Source organism: Chrysemys picta, chromosome 2, assembly GCF_011386835.1.
Source record: "Chrysemys picta bellii isolate R12L10 chromosome 2, ASM1138683v2, whole genome shotgun sequence".
In the NCBI taxonomy this organism is placed as follows: Eukaryota; Metazoa; Chordata; order Testudines; family Emydidae; genus Chrysemys; species Chrysemys picta.
In genome coordinates, this window is record NC_088792.1 from 278,641,841 (window position 1) to 278,660,199 (window position 18,359).

At 47.7% G+C, this 18,359-nt stretch overlaps 1 protein-coding gene across 5 annotated transcripts in view; it reads right to left on the reverse strand.

The window, feature by feature from the left end:
- Positions 1–18,359, reverse strand: part of FAM135B (family with sequence similarity 135 member B) — a 331,843-nt gene that overhangs the window by 96,938 nt on the left and 216,546 nt on the right. For all 5 annotated transcript variants that reach the window (XM_065586241.1, XM_005291038.4, XM_065586240.1 and 2 more), the window contains exon 7: positions 565–691. In XM_065586241.1, the coding sequence (XP_065442313.1) occupies positions 565–691 (127 nt within the window). The remainder of the gene's footprint in view (positions 1–564; positions 692–18,359) is intronic.

Consider the following 18,359-nt stretch of genomic DNA (forward strand, 5'->3'; position numbering starts at 1 on the left):
CTGCAGACCACATAGACCCCTGAAACGCAGTCCACGGACCCAACCACAGATTGAAAACTACTGTCTAGAATGTAACAATCCTGCTATTCCGATGCTTTTGATAGGTCACTAATAAAGCAACAAGCCTCGTCATACACTGTTACTCTAGGTGCTGCTTGGAGCAAGGGGATGTGCCTACGCTGTACAGGAGGCATGGTGACTCGGACAATGCTCTGAGGCATAATTACTCCCCTTCCTCCGTCCTCCAAGAGGGAATTGTAAATTGTTTCTTGTCTTTTACCAACAGCAATTCACAATACCCTCCTCAGTGGCTCAGCTACGCTGGAAAACGAGCAGAGGGTGAGAAGGAAAGACTCCATTCATTCTCTAACACCCGCTGCCCTTTTACTCCAGGGTGGGGACTGCACACTCGGACCCAAAGTCTGGGAATCCCATATAGGGCTGTTAGAAGGGTTCTTACTCCTTCACATTCCCCTGTACCTGCATAGATAATCCAAGTCACAGTTGAGTGCATAGATGGCAAGTCAAAATGTAACCGTTCCATTGTTGCCTGCCCGCCCTTACCTCAGATGAAGTCGGTTTGCAGTAGCCAGCTCCGAACACTAGATTCTCCAATGACATACTGGACTGGTCTGGTCCTGTCTCCAGGCTGCCTTTACCCAGCCACGACCCTTTTCCTGGACGAGCAAAGCTAAAAGGAGAAACAACAGGAAAAGACACTTATTAAAAGTCAGAGTTACTGAAGAATCAGTTTCTGTTCCCGCTACCCACCAGGCAGAATTTATTGCAGATTTAAGAAAGTATTTTTCACAAGCACATCGTATAATAGCATGAAATAAGAAGGGTATTAAGCCAAATTAAAAAGTCTTAGGCTTTGTTTTAAACTGATATAACAAGTCAACCCCACACATCTCACAAAGGGGAAGAATTCCATGGGACACGGGAAATATCCAATATTTGGTATCTCAAAGGGTGAAAATGAAGTTACTAGGGCCTAGAGTTAAAAAAAATGGGAGTCTAGAGTTAAGCTCCAAAAGCTGTGTTAGGGCAGCTAAGAGAATGGCCTGTTCTTCAAGCTCTAGGCACCCAATGGCTCCTGTCAATGTCAATACGACCTGTTGAGTGCTCAGCACTTTTAAAACTCAGGCCACTTTCTCAGATGTTTTAACAGATGTAGGAGCCTAAGTTTATGCTCCCATTCTTTAAAATCCTGAGTGGTAGCTCAGAAAGAGATGGCAGGTTGTGGATAGGTTTAGAAAGAGAAATCAGGTCAACCATGTACAACATGATGATCCAAAATGCAGGGTCTTAAATATTAATATCAACACCTGGAATTAGCTTTCAAAAAACCCAACGGGTAGATAACGATGGATTGGAAACAACTGAGTCACAAAGAAAAAAAACCAAACCAAACCAGAACCCCATTAGATCAGTTAAGCCACACATCTTTGAACAGACTGCAGTTCCAATAGGGTTATGCCCTATTTTATTGGGAAGCTGCTTAAATCAAGGCCCAGCATCTCAATAGATAGTGAGGTACATAAACTCCGAGTTTTAGTAATCACACTGAGTATTTCATGCAGCAGTTCCAAAGTCCTTTCTGAGCATTCACTGGGCCCAACATAGAAACTATAATGGATTTTCAGGAGGGAAATCTCTTCTTTTGTTCTTCCACAACGCTACCGGGGACACCCGTAGGATGTTTCAAGTGAAGCAAGGAGAGCAGCTAGAACCCCACTGCAACAATCAAGCCAGGAAAGTAACTTAGGAACTTTGAAGAGTAACTTTGGGCCCAATCCTGAAAACCTTTACTTGCACCACCAAAAGGCAACATCTTCCCCTACTGCCATCATGGCCTGGAGTTGAAAGCTGTAATGTTGTAATGTGAGGGGCTCCACAACCAATTGGAAAGCCCCTGAGTTATCCGCTCATCCTGTCTGGTTTTTAGTTCCTCCTTGTACGACAAGAAGCCTAGTCCATATTTATTGTTCACCTCCTTCCCAGTGATTTTGTTAATTTCACTGTGTCAGGAATCACGGGCCTGCAGCCGAGCCAGATCCCGGGGCACTCTAATGAGTGCAGCTGGCCTGTAGCAGGCTGTCTACTTGGCTACCCTGTGGATTGGCTGGAAGAGTCAGCAGACTGGCTCTTAAGCCCAGCAGCAGCACCAACAGTTCAGCAGCTGCTCAAAGCATTCGCTCATGGCTGAAATAACTCCTACACTTGCTCCCAGTCTTACTCCTGCCCTGCCTCTGTCTTGCCCCTGCCTTATCTCACTCCAGGTAACCTGGTTCTGACCTTTGGCACTGATCATGACTTCTGATCTGGCTCTGACCCTTGGCTCTGGCATCCGGCTCCTGCTCTCACAATGAGGCGTGATGCTTGCTCTAACCACTAGCCTCGACTGCTGTGTCCTGGTCTCTGGGCACACTGTATTTTTTTCACGGGAATATGAACATCTGAGGGGTGACTTCATGCTATAAAAAGTCTCAGAACTGTCGGAGGGAAGATATCCCCAGCACAGGCATTGTGAAAGGCAGCCACTGGCTGCCCCATTAGTCCTACTGTATGGATAGTGCTCGGGGTGGCGCTGAAGAGGTTGGGGCTACAGTGTTATCTGATACAGTGATGGTGGGTGGTGCTCCCACTCAGAAAGTTTGCCATGGGCAGCTGAAATCCTAAATTACCCCCTGGGCCATTTTGGAATCCTGAGCTGCTCAGAACCAGGAGTGCACAGGATCAGTGTACAGCCAGCTTTGCCTCTCCTTCTCCTGGGCTGTGAGGTTTTGTACTGCATCTCTAAGGCTGTGTCTACACTGCACAGTTAAGTCGACTTTATCTAAGTCGACGTCGAGCCTTCGATTGAAGCAAGTCAATCTTGTGTGACCACACTATACTCATTGTGTCAGCGGAGTGCATCCTCACGAGCAGGGCTTGCATCGCCGCACGGAGCACTGCATTGTGGGTAGCTATCCCAGAGTGCATGTAGCCGAGTGGAATTTTGGGTTGGGGTTGTAATGCCTCATGGGACCAAAACGTTGCCGTGGGTGATTATGGAAACATGGCGTTAGCCTCCCATGATGCTCTTACATCCCTCTCTCCCTCCCTGAAATCAATGGCAAACAAACCAAGCCTTTTTCATAAGCCTGGGTTAACTGCACGGACGCCACAGCTTGATAAGCATGGACGCTGCTCAGCTGTATACTGTTCTTGTGAGCATTACAAACACCTCGTGCCTTATCCTGCAATATTTACATAGCCGATATGGGAGCCGCCATGCGGAACAATGTAATGCCACACAATCAGCCCTGCTGGAAGACAGAGTGGAGCAATTCGCAGTTGCTGGTGACAGTCATACATCACCTTGACAGGGTTGTGCGCCATTTCTGGACCCCGGGAAACAAGCACTGACTGGTGGGACTGCATCGTTATGCAGCTATGGGATGACGAGCAGTGGCTGCAGAACTTTCGAATGCTAAGGCCACTTTCCAGGAACTGTGTGAAGAGCTTTCCCCAGCCCTGAAGTACAGCCATACTAAAACGAGAGCTGCTCTGACAGTGGAGGAGCGAGTGGCATTAGCTCTGTGGAAACTTGCAACGCAAGACTGCTACCGGTCAGTGGGGCATCATTTGGAGTGGGTACATCTATCGTGGGATCTGTTGTGATCCAAGTGTTCAGGGCCAATAACAGACTTCTGTTAAGAAGGGTACTGACTCTGAGCAATGCGCAGTATATAGTGGATGGTTTTGCCGCGATGGGGTTTCCTAACTGCGGTGGGGCTATAGGTGGAACACATATCCCTATCTTGGCACCAGACCACCTTGCCAAAGAGTACATAAACTGAAAGGGATACTTCTCAATGGTGTTGCAAGCACTGGTGGATCTCAGGGGCCATTTCACTGACATCAATTTTGTCTGTTCCGAAGCTGCAAGCAGGGACTTCCTTTCCAGACTGCAAAATAACCATTGGTGATGTTGAAATGCCAATCGTGATCCTGGGAGACTCAGCCTACCCTTTGCTCCCATAGCTCATGAAGCTGTACACCAGCAGCATGGACAGCAGTAAGGTTTGGTTCAACCATAGGCTAAGCAAGTGCAGAATGGTCGTGAAATGTGCCTTTGGACATTTAAAAGATTGCTGGCGTTGTTTGCTTAGTAGGTTAGACCTCAGTGAAAGCAACATCCCCATTGCTATTGCTGCCTGCTGTGTGCTCCCTAATATCTAGAAACAAAGGGAGAAAAGTTTCTGCTGGGATGGGGGGTTGAGGAACATCACCTGGCAGCCAATGTTGAGCAGCCAGACACGAGGGCAATAAGAAGAGCACATAGGGTACGTCTATACTTACCCGCTGGTTCGGCGGCAAGCAATTGGTCTTCTGGGATCGATTTATCACGTCTAGACAAGACGCGATAAATCGATCCCGGAAGTGCTCGCCGTCGACGCCGGTAATCCTGCTCCGCAAGAGGAGTAGGCGGAGTCGACGGGGGAGCCTGCCTGCCGCGTGTGGACCCGCGTTAAGTACCTTTACGTTCGAACTAAGATACTTCGACTTCAGCTACGTTATTCACGTAGCTGAAGTTGCGTATCTTAGTTCGAACTGGGGGCTTAGTGTTGACCAGCCCATAGAGTGGCTCAGCATCTCCATGAGGCTTTGAAAACCAGTTTCAGAAATGAGCCAGAATAATGTGACACTTATCTGTGTTGTTCCTTCCAAACTGTCCCCTCCATTGCATTTTCTTCCCCGTAAACTCCACCTCCACCAATCACTGTGTGAATGAATGAATAAAGAGCCCTTGTCTCCTCAATCTGTTAAGTTTTATTATACACGCACAGACAGCAAAAAAAGGTAAGATAACCTGGGTCAAAAGGGCTGATAACACTGTGGAGGGAGAAACGAGGAAAGATTGCTTACAGATGCACTGCAATAACAATAGAAGGTCTGGGAATGGGCGCCTTCAGGTTCTTGTACCCTCCCCTGGTGTTGAGTGCAAGAGATAGCAAACTCCACTCCCACCCCCCACCTCATAGTATGTTTAGAGGAGGAGGATGTAGAACTTGGCGATGATGGCAGCAGGTTCAGCATAGGCTGCAGAGGGACTCTAGCATCCAGCTGCCTTTCTTGAACCTCAACCAGATGCTTCAACATGTCTGATTGCTCCTTCATAATCCACAGAATCTCTTCCTGCATGGCCCACTCCTGTTCCCTGCATGCTCTCCTGTCCATGTCCTCGGACAGTGCAATCGCCCATGCTCTTATCACTCTCGGAGGCATTAACTCATTGATCATGTCCTCCCGAGTCTTCTTTTTCCGCCTTCTAATCTGGGAAAATCTATGTCCTGGTGTGGAGGATGCGCCGACAAACAAGGTTTCAGCTGCAAGGAATGCAAAGCACAAGGGTAGCACTGACAGTGCATACATTGTTTCTGGTGCAAGGTTAATTTTTTGTTATTAAAAAAACCACCCCTCAATACACTTCACTGCAAGCCACAACATAATCACAACCACTGGCTATAGCAAGAGTCGGTTTGCTGTTCCAGCCATGGTGAGTAAGGCCACGAGGCATGGGCAAGAGGTCTTGTGCTGCTGCTTTTGTGAAAACATCCTTGGGATCCCAGGTTGGAACTTGAGAAAAGCCCCCTTTTCTCTAGCAACGCAGATGGTGCTTGAGGACAGATACCAGTGTAAAGCTCCCCAAATTGTTTGTTTGTTAAAAAAGCAGCACCAGGGGTGAACAGAGAAAACAGGAAGCTACTGCCCCCCTTTTTTTTTCAATGCTGCTTGCAAAACACAGTGATACCTTCCAGCCACAACCATGGCACATTTTGGAAAGCATGGTTGTGTGAACCATATTTCACCAAATGGGGGGTGGATTACTTGTTGAATTGTTTGCGGTTTAAGGGCTAGCATTGAAAACTTCCCCCGTTTTTCCTAGGTGACGCTATGTGATATCAGTCTCCTGAGGGTAACAGAGGTGGCAAGGGAGAAGATGCTGGGTACAGACCTGGTCCTTATGCTGCAATGCTGTATGCTGCAATGATGCCAGCAGAGTTTATACTGAGTGGTGCGGGAAAGTCTCCTACCATGGTGGATGAAATAAGGCAGCCCTCTCCAGAAACCTTCTGCAAAGGATTGCAGAGTACCTCCATGAAAGCTTCCTAGAGATCTCTATGGAGGATTCCTGGGCCATCACAGTGCACATAAACCATCTTTTTTGGAGAGTAGCCTCTGCGTAGCTGAAGTGGCCACCAATGCCCACTACGCCTACTTTTTTGTTCAGATTAAACATAAAAAATAATAGAATGTAACCCCAACAGTTTCATTGGAAATGTTAAAAACAGTTCTTGGCGGTTGGAGAGAATGGCTCTTCCACTTGCCTGCCTCACATTGTCCTCCTCCTACTCCTACTCCTCTTCCTTGTCAACAATGTCCTCCTCGTTGTTGCTCGAGGTTGCCCGGGGCTCCAAGGAGGTATCCATGGGGTAGTGGTGCCACTGAGAATTGTATGCAGTTCATCATAAAAATGGCATGTCTGTGGGGCAGAACCAGAACAACTATTCGCCTCCCTTGTCTTCTGGTACGCTTGCCCAAGTTCCTTTATTTTCACACGGCACTACTACATGTCTCTAGTATACCCCTTCTCCTCCATGCCCCACGCGATCTTGGCATAGATATCAGTGTTTCTTCTGCTGGATCAGAACTCTGCCTGCACAGACTCTTCTCCCCACAAAGCAGTAAGATCCACCCCCTCCTGTGTACTCCATGCTGGAGCACGTTTGCAGCCTTGAGTCTCCGGCGAGCTCTCCACGCTGATTGAACAGGAAATGAAAATTCAAAAGTTCCCGGGGCTTCAAAAGCTAACAGGGGAGCAGCTGTTTCCTGTATACCTGGGCGATGTGCAGTGGAGTTGAAAGTGTTCTCCAGAGCAGTCACAGCGGAGCACTGTGGGACACCTCCTGGAGGCCAATTCATTCAAATTACACAACGCTATCCCCATGTTGACCCATGAATGTCAAATCAAGTGCTATGCGTCTCGCAGACATGGAGTACAGAAGTTGACTTTACAGGCCATTTAAGTCGCGGAAAGGTCTCGGTAGTGTAGACACATACATTATTAGATCAACTTAACGCGACTTATGTCAACCTCATTTTGTAGTGTAGAACAGGCCCAAGAGTGCAAAGCACTGAAGACACGCAATAAGGATACGTGCACATTTGGAGCTGGAGGTGTAAATATCACCTTGAGGAGACATACCCCCATTTGCTCTGATGCAGTTAGCATATTAAAAACAGAAGTGTAGTCATGGCAGCATGAGGGGCTAGCCACCTTGAGTACATGTCTAGCATCTTAGGCCATGTCTACACTACAAACCTTGGTTGATGCAAGTTACGGTCAGCATAAAAACACCACAGTTAGTGTATTGCTTGTGTGGGTGCATGCTTGGTTCCTTGAGTCAGTGCTGGGCATACTCATCAGCAGTGCTTGTGTTGATGCACAATGCAATGCTCCAGGGGGAGGGATCCCAACGTGCAACCTGCCAGCATCCAGCACACTGTCATTTGGGAAGTTTGGCAATGCATGGTGGGGCAGAAACAAGTTGCTCAGGGGTGACTGGGAGCAAGGTGTCAACTTCCCAGTGTGCAACTGTGTCCATCCTATGATGTCATCTAAATGCCATAACTTTTGTGCCTTTTTAAAAAATCCCATGAACCTGTGTGGTCCTCCTCGCTGTGTGCCATCTCTGGCAGAAGCATGGAGCCGGCACTATTCTCATAAGCATTGCAAGTACAGGACACACGATCCTCCAGTATTTGCAGAACCGTAAGAGGAACCCAATCAGTGTGGAACATGACAATTTCTTGGAGGACAGGTTGCTGTGGGATATAGTGAGAACCAATTCAAGGCTGTTGGTGGCATTCACAGAGCACCTGCAGATGGTGGAGTGCTGCTTCTGGGCCTGAGAAATGAGCGCTGACTGGGGATCACATTGTAGAGGAGGCTTGGGATGATGAGCAGTGGCTGCAGAATTTTCAGCTGTGCAAGGCCACATTCCTGGATGTGTGTGTGTTGAGCTCACCCCAGCCATCCAGCGCAGGGACACCAAAATGAGAGCTGCACTGACAGTGGAGAAGCGAATGGTGATTGCAGTGTGTAAACTTACAAAGCCAGGTTGCTACCGGTCAGTGGGAAATCATTTTGGAGTTGGAAAATCTGCTGTGGTGGCCATTGTTATGCAAGTGTGTAGGGCCATTAATCATCTCATGCTAGGCAGAACTGTGACTCTTGGCAATGCAAAGGACATAGTGGATGGATTTGCAGCAACGGGGCTCCTGAACTGCAGTGGAGCAATAGACAGAATGCATATCCCTATTTTAGCACCAGACTGCCGTGTCACAGAGTACATCAACAGAAAGTGCTACTTTTCTATAGATATACAAGCATTGGTGCATCACCTGGACGTTTCATCAACGTCAGTGTTGGCTGCTCAGGGAAGGTGCATGGCACTTGCTTCCTTAAGTATGCAGTATTGTTCAGAAAGCTACAACAGAAACGTTCTTTCCTAGCCGGCAGATTACCACTGGGAATGTTGACATGCTAATAGTGATCCCGGGGGACTCAGCTTACTCCGGCTCATGAAGCCATATACTGACCACCTTGACAGCACTGGCCACCTCGACAGCACTAAGGAAAGATTCAACTACTGGTTCAGCATGTGCAGAATGACAGTGAAATGAGCTTTTGGTAGATTGAAGGAACACTGGCATTGTTTACTCACAAGATTGGATCTCAGTGGGGAAAAAAAAAACATTCCAGTGGTTATAGCTACCTGCTGCATCCTGCATAATATCTGTGAAGCAAAGGTGGAACAGTTGCCTCCGGGGCAGAGGTGGCGTGGATGTCCACTGAGTTGGAACAACCAGACACAAGGGCTATTAGAAGAGCTTAACACGGAGCTATACAGCTCACCGAGGCTTTGAAAGAGCACTTTAGCAGTGAGCCACAGTAATGCATTGTGGTGTACTGTGCTCTATCGGGCCTTGCTGCTTTGGCCCTGTTTGGAGATGGGTGGTGCTTGATGTACATCAATGAACATAACATTGTCAAGGCACCTATTCATTTTGTAGAGCTTGCTGTACATTTCACTGACTCTGTGAGTTGTGTCATGTTGTACAATAACACAAGTGGGTGCTTTGAGAACTGCAAGGCATTCTGCAGCAGACGTTGTGAACTAATGATGATCAATTATTTTCCAAAGAATAGAATTTTATTCAGTAACAAAACCAGTGCAAAAAAAAAAATCAGTGCAATTTAAAAGCAAATACATTCAAAACTTAATATAATGGAAGAGAGCTTAACAAGGGGAAGGAACATTCATGTACATTTTACCTACATATACAGCAACTGTGGTTTTCACAGGTCAGCGTATGTGAAGCTGTGGTTGTCTGTAATGCCCCCAGGATGGAGTGGAAGGGGGTAAGGATGTGGTCCCTGATGCCAGGTGGAATGTTGAGAGGGGATGTAGGGAGGTGATGAAATGGAGTTCTCTATAGACTGCAAAGGGAGGCGAGCCTGGGATTGTTTAACCTGTAGGTCCACAAGAGTCTGCAGAATCTGTGTTTACTGCTGGAGAAGCCCCATTACGTCCTGGTGCATCTCCCTCTCCTTTTCCTGCTGTGACTTTCTCCTGTCTGCTCTTTCCTTCTCCAGGCTGCGTGCAATGTTCACCCTCCAGCCCCTTTGCTCAAGGTCGGATGCAGCACTGGCTTGCAGGATCTGACTGAACATGTCATTCCAAGTCCTCTTCGTTCTACTCATGTGGCTCAGGCATTCCAGGGGTGTGGAGGGGGAACTGCTCAAGGCCACATAGCAGCAGGTGCAGATTAACCGCCAAGAGGTACCATTGTCAGTACAGTCACAATGGAAAGCAAAAGTTAAGATTCAGAACTCCCTTTCCTTGCTCCCATAAAGTTTTAAACAAGACACGCTTATTGACACTTCTGCTTCAGAGTGCTTGTGCACGACACCGTTCACTGCTCCAACCATGGTGAGTGTAGCACTCCAGAGGTGAGGAAAATTAGGAGGGAACTGCTTGGTTGCATGAAACTATGAGCATAGGGCAATGGCACTGAATACTGGCAACAGTCTCCCCGGGCGGTGGTGATTTTAGCGGATACCTCACTCCTGAGGGTAACAAAGGCACAGAGCACAGCTGTTGCTGGTGTCCTAATGCTGTCCAGGCCCATATGCTACTAGCTTGTGTACTGCAATAGCACCTGGCAATGTTATCACTGACTGGGGTGGGAAAGTGTCTTACTGCGGAGGAAGAAATAAGGTTGCCAACGCTATACACCTTTGGGAGAGGGTGGCAGACTACTTCCACAAAAGTTTCATTGAGATCTCTCAGGAGGATTCAAGGGACATCCCTCCTCAGAGGTATCCATGGTGGTCCGCGGAGTGATGGTGTGGTCTTCGCTAAGGCATGCAGGTCTTCATAAAACAGATAGGTGGTTGGGCAGTGGATTGACTGTTGGCCTTCCTGGCCTTCTGATATGCCTGATGCAATTCCTTCGCTTTCACGCGGCACCTCTGCTGGTCCCTGTCATGCCCATTCTCCTGCATCCCTCATGCGATGTGCTCATAGATGTCCACATTTCTACAGCTGCACAGCCTCTTCTCCCCACAGGCCCAGGAGTTCCAATATCTTCTGTTTACCCCAAGCTGGAGTGTGTCTGGAGCGTGTAGCCGGCATGGTGAGCTGGACAATTGCACACAACAATAGAGAGCCACTAGGCGTGCTCGCCAAACTGTACAATCAGGAAAAGGCTTTTCAAAAATTTGGGGAGCTTTAACAGGGATGGGGCCTTCTGGTCTCTGTGACCCTTGTCAGTGGAGTTAACAATTGTGACCAGAGAGGTCAGTGTCAGGCATTGTGGGACAGCTGCTGCAGGACTGCGAGAGTCGACATAAGTAATGCGTGTCGACACGCATGCTGCGTCAACCTCAATCGAACCATGTCTCAAGGATGCTGGGAGAGGGTGGTGTTCCTGCATCGCTATAATGGGGCAGATACATTGGTGGGAGACAAATTTAAGGGTAGACACATGAATGACTAGGTCGATGCGAGGTGGCTTATGTCGACCTAACTCTGTAGTGTAGACCAAGCCTTAGAGATGAGAATCTGAGGCACAGAGAGACTCAAGTGACTAGCCCAAGGTCAGACAGCAAGTTTGTGGCAGACCCAGAAACTGAACCCAGAGTTCAGCCTTTTAACCAGGAGCCCATTCTCTCTCTCTCTCTCTGGAGCTGCCATGATGTTTATTACATCTCCTCAAGCTTTGATATATTGCCATAAGGACACTCCATAAGGAGGAGGAAACCTCATGGCTGGCCTTGTGTTTATATATTTTAACGGATGTGATTCAATCAGTTTTCTGGAGGCTGCTTCTAAGCGGTAGGCAACACTTCAATGTATTTATCCCACCTAAAATGTGAGCTACAGAAAGGAACTCCAAAGAACAAAGGGACAAACATTGCTCAGAATCACATGACAACGGACAACAGAGTCTGGTTTGGTCTGTTGAAAAGCCTGAATCACACAAAAATGTAAAAGGACTTTCACTGTATCATTCAGAAGCATAAACACATGACTACAAAAAACCTTGATTTGAATATTATCAAAACTGAAAGACTTTGATGGAGAGAAAAGCACTTTTTAATGCCACTTCTATTTATTTATCTTTTGCTTTTACAGCAGAGAAGGGATTTGATTGTGCTGGTCTTTTGGAAATTGATTTGGGATGGTACTGTAAAACCCAAATCCTTTTTCGGGAAACCAGCCAAAACGTAGCTTGTTTTCTGAGGGAAACTTAAACTAAAAAACTTGAAAAGTAGAGAAGTCCCACCGAAGCCTCATGATGAACATCTTATTTGGAGACAATTCCTGTTAGCTATTATGCAGGGTCATTTTTTGTATTTCTTCTATTTGTTACATGGTAATATTACCACAAACGTCACTTGAATTAAAGTAGAACCTTTGTTGTTTACAGGTTTAACTTTCTTCCTGTTTATTAGCACTGATTGAAAAGCAGAATTTCCATCCTCGGCAAATTCTTAAAATTCAACACTAGATTTTGCCCCAAATTAGGACAAAAAAGTTGAAACATCTTGTTTGTGTGTCTGTTTGTTAAACAGAACAAAAAGTTACAAAAAATTCTATTTGAAAATTCATGTCATTTCATTGAACTGAACATTTCATTTCTATTTTAACCTATGTCTGCCTGAGCTGTCACAGTGACTCGTGGGAATTGTAGTTCGGGTGCCGTATGCCCCCATTTGCTATGGGCCGGGCACCCCAGCCAGACTACAACTCCCATGATGCATCACAGCAGTTCATGTAGAGGAGAGACCATAGTCACTCATGAGAGATTTAATCCAGCGAGGGAGCCCAGCCCTTAGCAGAGAACAAAGACTTGACGCATCCAAATTACAACTCCCCTGAGGCCCTACTATGGCTGAGGCAGATACAGATCAATGTCCAATAGACCCAACCAAAACCCAAATATTTTGATGAGATTTTCCCGCACAACATTTTGATTTTGAGGAAACTGCAGTTTTCATCAGAAAATCACTCCGGGGGAAATCCCAAACCAGCTCCAATTTGCACCTTCTGCCATTTGCTTTGAAAATCAGATCTGAACACATTCAGATAATATATGTGAATTTTGGCCCAAGCCATTACAATTGGCATGCCACAGACAGGACTGCCTAGTGTTTAAGGACTCCCCTGAATGGGAGGTGAGTAAACCTGGCCAGCTAGATCTATGGACAAATCACTTAATACTGTGCCTCAGTTTCCTTATCCGTGACAAGTGAATAACAATACATTCAATAAACAAAATCTACTTTTAAAAAAGGAATACAGTTGGTTAATTGTCACATTCCCCCCATGCAAACCCTTAAAGATAAGGAATTGCCAAGTTGTGAGACACCTCTCAATCAAACCTTAACCCCCACACAGCACATTTCCACAGACAGACTGACTATGCATCTTCACCAGGAACTTCCTTCTGCCTCCAGCAGAAGAGGAAACACACTACACATACCACATTAATCTCCCTCACAGTAGAACACACAACCTTAATTCCAACTCCCAGCAATCTGAGTGTTGAACATACAGGCACAGTTTAAATATTCGACCTGCTATTTATTTGTGGGGGAAGTATCAGGGCATAAATCCAATTCATGCCACACCTGTAAATCCTCACCAAGCTTTAGTGAGGCTAACGTAATTAATGGTTGTAAAGTGCTTTGAGATCCTTCGATCAGAGTGACAAATCTTATTATTTTTACATATATTTTAATGACACCATATATTCTTCCCTGGAACTTGAGAAGAGTCAGAGGTTGTAATTTGGCCTGCATTCTCCAAAGTGACTCTAAACCTTGGAGAACTTTTTGCCCAGCTCAGACTAAGTTTTGGATCTACAATAAAAACCGAAAGTCAGTATTGTTTTTTTTAATGAAAGGTTGGCACACAACTGGTCAGAATCTTTACTTATTTGACACCCCAACTGGTAGCCCTGGAGGTTGCTATCCCAAAAGATTAAGATTTCAGGTAGGGAACAACCACTAGGAAGAAAATAATTCCAAAGCAAGAAAAAATCCTGTTTTCATGCAAATATCCCTGGAGGGAAGAAATATCATATTGACCACATTTTGTCTAAAATGAATGTTTTCCAATATTTTCTGAGGTACCTGTGGCTCTTCACTGTCTACATCCTATGTTCTCGTTAAACACAATTCACTTTAAGAATATAAATGAAATTTCAAGTGAGATAGAGAGCGAAATAAATCACCAGCTGACTGACTTTGCTACCCAGGCTTATATTTGTGGCAACTTCAATTGAGTGAGTACCCACTAGTACTCATGGGATTGTAGAAAATTAGCCAGTCATTTCTCTGCCAAGATTCACGCTGCATACGGTAACAAATAAGTTAAAGTGCTTTGGATGAATAAGGGTAGGACTGGGAATAAAGAATTCAGGGCAGGATTTTAAAAAAATGCTCTGTGTTGCCCTCACTCTACTCCTTGGGAGTTTTAGTGTTGCTTTAGCAGGCGCAGAGTTAGGTCAATGCTGATCACTTTCAAAGCTATCTCCCCTTCAGTTCTTTTTCCTCTTCTGCCCCCGGCATAAAACGGCCTTGGATAAGTCACTCCCCCTGTCAGCCTGTCCGTTATCCCCCATGTAAAAGGTGATGTATTTACCTGTCTCAGATGGCATTGGGGAAAGGTGTTAGTTACATTAGAGTGCTCTGAAGATTTAAAGGATGTAAAGTGGGTCAAACCCTAACACCTGTTTGTTTTGACATGGACAAATCTCCCAGTGAAGGCACTAGGAGCTTTGCCTGAGTGTGGGCTACGAGAGTTCTCCTCTGACTATGGCCTTGGCTACACTTGCGAGTTACAGCGCTGTAAAGCCGCCCCCAGTGCTGTAACTCACTCCCCGTCCACACTGGCAAGGCATTTGCAGCGCTGTATCTCCGTGGTTGCAGCGCTGCATGTACTCCACCTCTCCGAGAGGAATAGCAAGTATTGCGCTGTCGCTGCAGTGCTGCGGCGCCAGTGTGGCCGCCCAATGCGTTGTGAATGGCCTCCAGAATTATTTGGCAGAATCCCACAATGCCTGTTCTAGCCACTCTGGTCATCAGTTCAAACTCTACTGCCCTGGCCTCAGGTAACCAACCATGTGACTGACCCTTTACATTCCCCGGGAATTGTAAAAATCCCCTTCCTGTTTGCTCAGCCCGGCGTGGCATGGAGTGCTATCAGCGAATCTTTCCAGGTGACCATGCCTCCACACGCCCAGCAGCCCCAGCATGGAGCAAAGGCAAGTTGCTGGACCTCATCAGTGTTTGGGGGGAGGAAGTTGTCCAGTCCCAGCTGCGCTCCAGCCGTAGGAATTACGATACCTTCGGGAAGGTATCAAAGGACATGATGGAAAGGGGCCATGACCGGGACGGCCTGCAGTCCAGGATTAAAGTGAAGGAGCTGCGGAGTGCCTACTGCAAAGCCCGTGACGCAAACGGCCACTCGGGTGCTCCCCCCGCGACCTGCCGATTCTACAAAGAGCTGGATGCGATACTTGGGGTTAACCCCACCTCCACTCCGAGCACCACCATGGAAACTTCACAACCGGTGGGGGGGGGGGAGGAAGAGGAGGAGGAGGAGGAAAACGGGAGTGAAGGTGGTGGGCCGGATGGAGACACCCTAGAATCTCTGGAGCCATGCAGCCAGGAGCTCTTCTCGAGCCAGGAGGAAGGTAGCCAGTCGCAGCAGCCGGTACTTGGTGGAGGACAAACAGAAGAGCAGGTTCCCGGTAAGCGTTTTTTTTTTTTTTTTTTTTCGGGAAGGAATTTTTTCGGTGCGGGCTCTTTGGGAGAGGAGGGTTAGGCATGCATGCCTAGATGCGGAATAGTGCGTTGATGTGCTTTATCACATCGTGGTAATCGGCCTCGGTAATCTCCTCGAATGTCTCATCCAGAACGTGTGCAATGCGCTTGCGCAGGTTTATCGGGAGAGCCACCATGGTCCTTGTCCCAGCCAGGCTAACGTGTCCATGTCACTGTGCCACGAGGCGCTGGGGGACCATTGCTGCACAAGCTGAATATGGGCCAGGGCGGAAGCCGCATTGCAGTAGAAGACCCTCCCTTGCTTCCCAGATCACCCTCAGCAGCGAGATATCGTCCAGGACGAACTCATGAGGAAAATGTTGGGACAGTGTTCAGTGTAGGTGCCCCCTGAAGCTGTTGGCTCTCCCCAAGGCACAGAAACCCAGAGGACAGTGCAGCCCTGAAACAATCAGTCCCCCTTACTCACCATTTTGAGGCTCCCGTGGGATATGTATGCTCTGTTTCGGACGGGAAAATTATACTATTGTGTAGACCCTGTGTGTTTTCTACTCCTTAAGTGCGGGGGGAATCATTATTCTGTCTGGTATAAACAATGCTGCCTCTGTTAAATGTTGCATTTTGCCTATACAGCTGCATCAACCTTGAGACCTCAGCCGTCCCTCTTATCGCCTGCTCAGAGACTGCAAAGACTCAGGAAGAGACTGCGAAAAAGCAAAGAAGACATGCTGCAAGAAGTGATGCGGCAATCTATTAAAGAGAATGAGAAAGCACAGAACTGGAGGCAGAGAGAAAGCAGGATCCGCCAGGAAAACGCAGCGCACCGGCGGCAAAGCATCGCGCACCGGCAGCAAAGCACTGATAGGCTCATAAGCATCCTGGAGTGCCAAGCAGACGCTATCCAGGAGCTGGTAGCCATGCAGAAAGAGGAGCAGTACCGAAAACGCAAACGCCACCCCCCCTACAGCCCTTGTCCCAAAACTCTTTCCGTTGTGCCCCACTGTCACCTCCAACCCACTTTCCCCAACTTCCGTGTTCTTCACGCCTCCCACTGCCTCCAACACCACCCAGCCCTGAAAACCACGACCCTTACCCTCTGCACTCAACCCCCATCACCATGAGGTATAGCTGTCCTGAAGTGCAGCACTCACTGCACAGCACACCAGACAGGACATAGGTGAATCTGTGATTGTGCTGTTCCCCACTCCACCCACTTGTTTCTTTTCAATAAATATTTTTTTTTTCTTTTCAATAAATGGATTCTTTGGCTTTGAAAACATTCTTTATTATTGCATAAAGTAAAAGACTCCTTAGCCCAGGAAATAAACAGGCACTGCAAGTCTGCTTGTCTGCTAAGCAGACACTGATTCCTAAAGATTGGAACTACTGCACTTCACTCCCGTGCAGGGCACCAGATATCATTGCTGGTTTTCAAACTCAAATTGCTCCCTCAAGGCATCCCTAATCCTTGCAGCCCCACGCTGGGCCCCTGTAATAGCCCTGCTCTCTGGCTGTGCAAATTCAGCCTCCAGGTGTTGAACCTCGGAGGTCCATGCCTGAGTGAAACTTTCACCCTTCTCTTCACAAATATGATGGAGGGCACAGCACGCGGATATAACCGCGGGGATGCTGTTTTCGGCCAAGTCCAGCTTCCCATACAGAGATCGCCAGCGGTCCTTTAAACGGCCAAAGGCATACTCCACAGTCATTCGGCACCAGCTCAGCCTGTAGTTGAACCGTTCCTTGCTGCTATCAAGGCTCCCTGTATAGGGTTTCATTAGCCACGGCATTAACGGGTAAGCGGGATCTCCAAGGATCACAATGGGCATTTCAACTTCCCCTACCGTGATCTTCCGCTCTGGGAAAAAAGTCCCAGCCTGCATCTTCCTGAACAGCCAAGTGTTCCGAAAGATGCGTGCGTCACGCACCTTTCCGGGCCAGCCTGTGTTAATGTCAATGAAACGCCCACAGTGATCCACAAGCGCCTGGAGAACCATACAGAAATACCCCTTCCAATTAACGTACTCGGATCCTAGGTGGGGTGGTGCCAGAATAGGAATGTGCGTCCCATCTATCGCCCCTCCACAGTTAGGGAACCCCATTTGTGCAAAGTCATCCACTATTTCCTGCACGTTACCCAGAGTCACGGTTCTTCTGAGTAGGATGCGATTAATGGCCTTGCAAACTTGCATCAACATGATTCCAACGGTCGACTTTCCCACTCCAAACTGGTTTGCGACCGACTGGTAGCTGTCTGGAGTTGCCAGCTTCCAGATTGCAATAGCCACCCGCTTCTCTACTGGCAGGGCAGCTCTCAATCTTGTGTCCTTGTGCCGCAGGGTGGGGGCAAGCTCCTCACAGTCCCATGAAAGTGGCTTTTCTCATCCGAAAGTTCTGCAGCCACTGCTCGTCATCCCAGACTTCCATGACGATGTGATTCCACCACTCGTTGCTTGTTTCCCAAGCCCAAAAGCGGCGTTCCACGGTGCTGAGCATGTCCGTGAATGCCACAAGCAATTTCGTGTCGTACGCGTTACGTGGCTCGATAGCATCATCGGACTCCTCACCCTCACTCTCACTGTCACTTTGGATCTTAAGGAATAGTTCGACAGCCAAACGTGACGTGCTGGCGAGACTCATCAGCATACGCCACAGCAGTTCGGACTCCATTTCCCGCAGACAGATCGCGCTGCACAGAAACCGTTGAAAGATGGCGCCAAAGGTGGACAGAAACAAAGGGATTTCTGGGATGCAAAGCAATGCATCACGGGGCACTGGGACAGGATCCAGAATCCCCCGCACTCACGCCCCCTTCCCACAACCCACAGCGCCAGAACGGGAAAAGGTGCTCCGTGGGATAGCTACCCATAATGCACCACTCCCAATAGCGCTGCAATTGTCGCAAATGTGGCCACGACAGTGCGCTGGGCAGCTGTCTGTGTGGACAGAC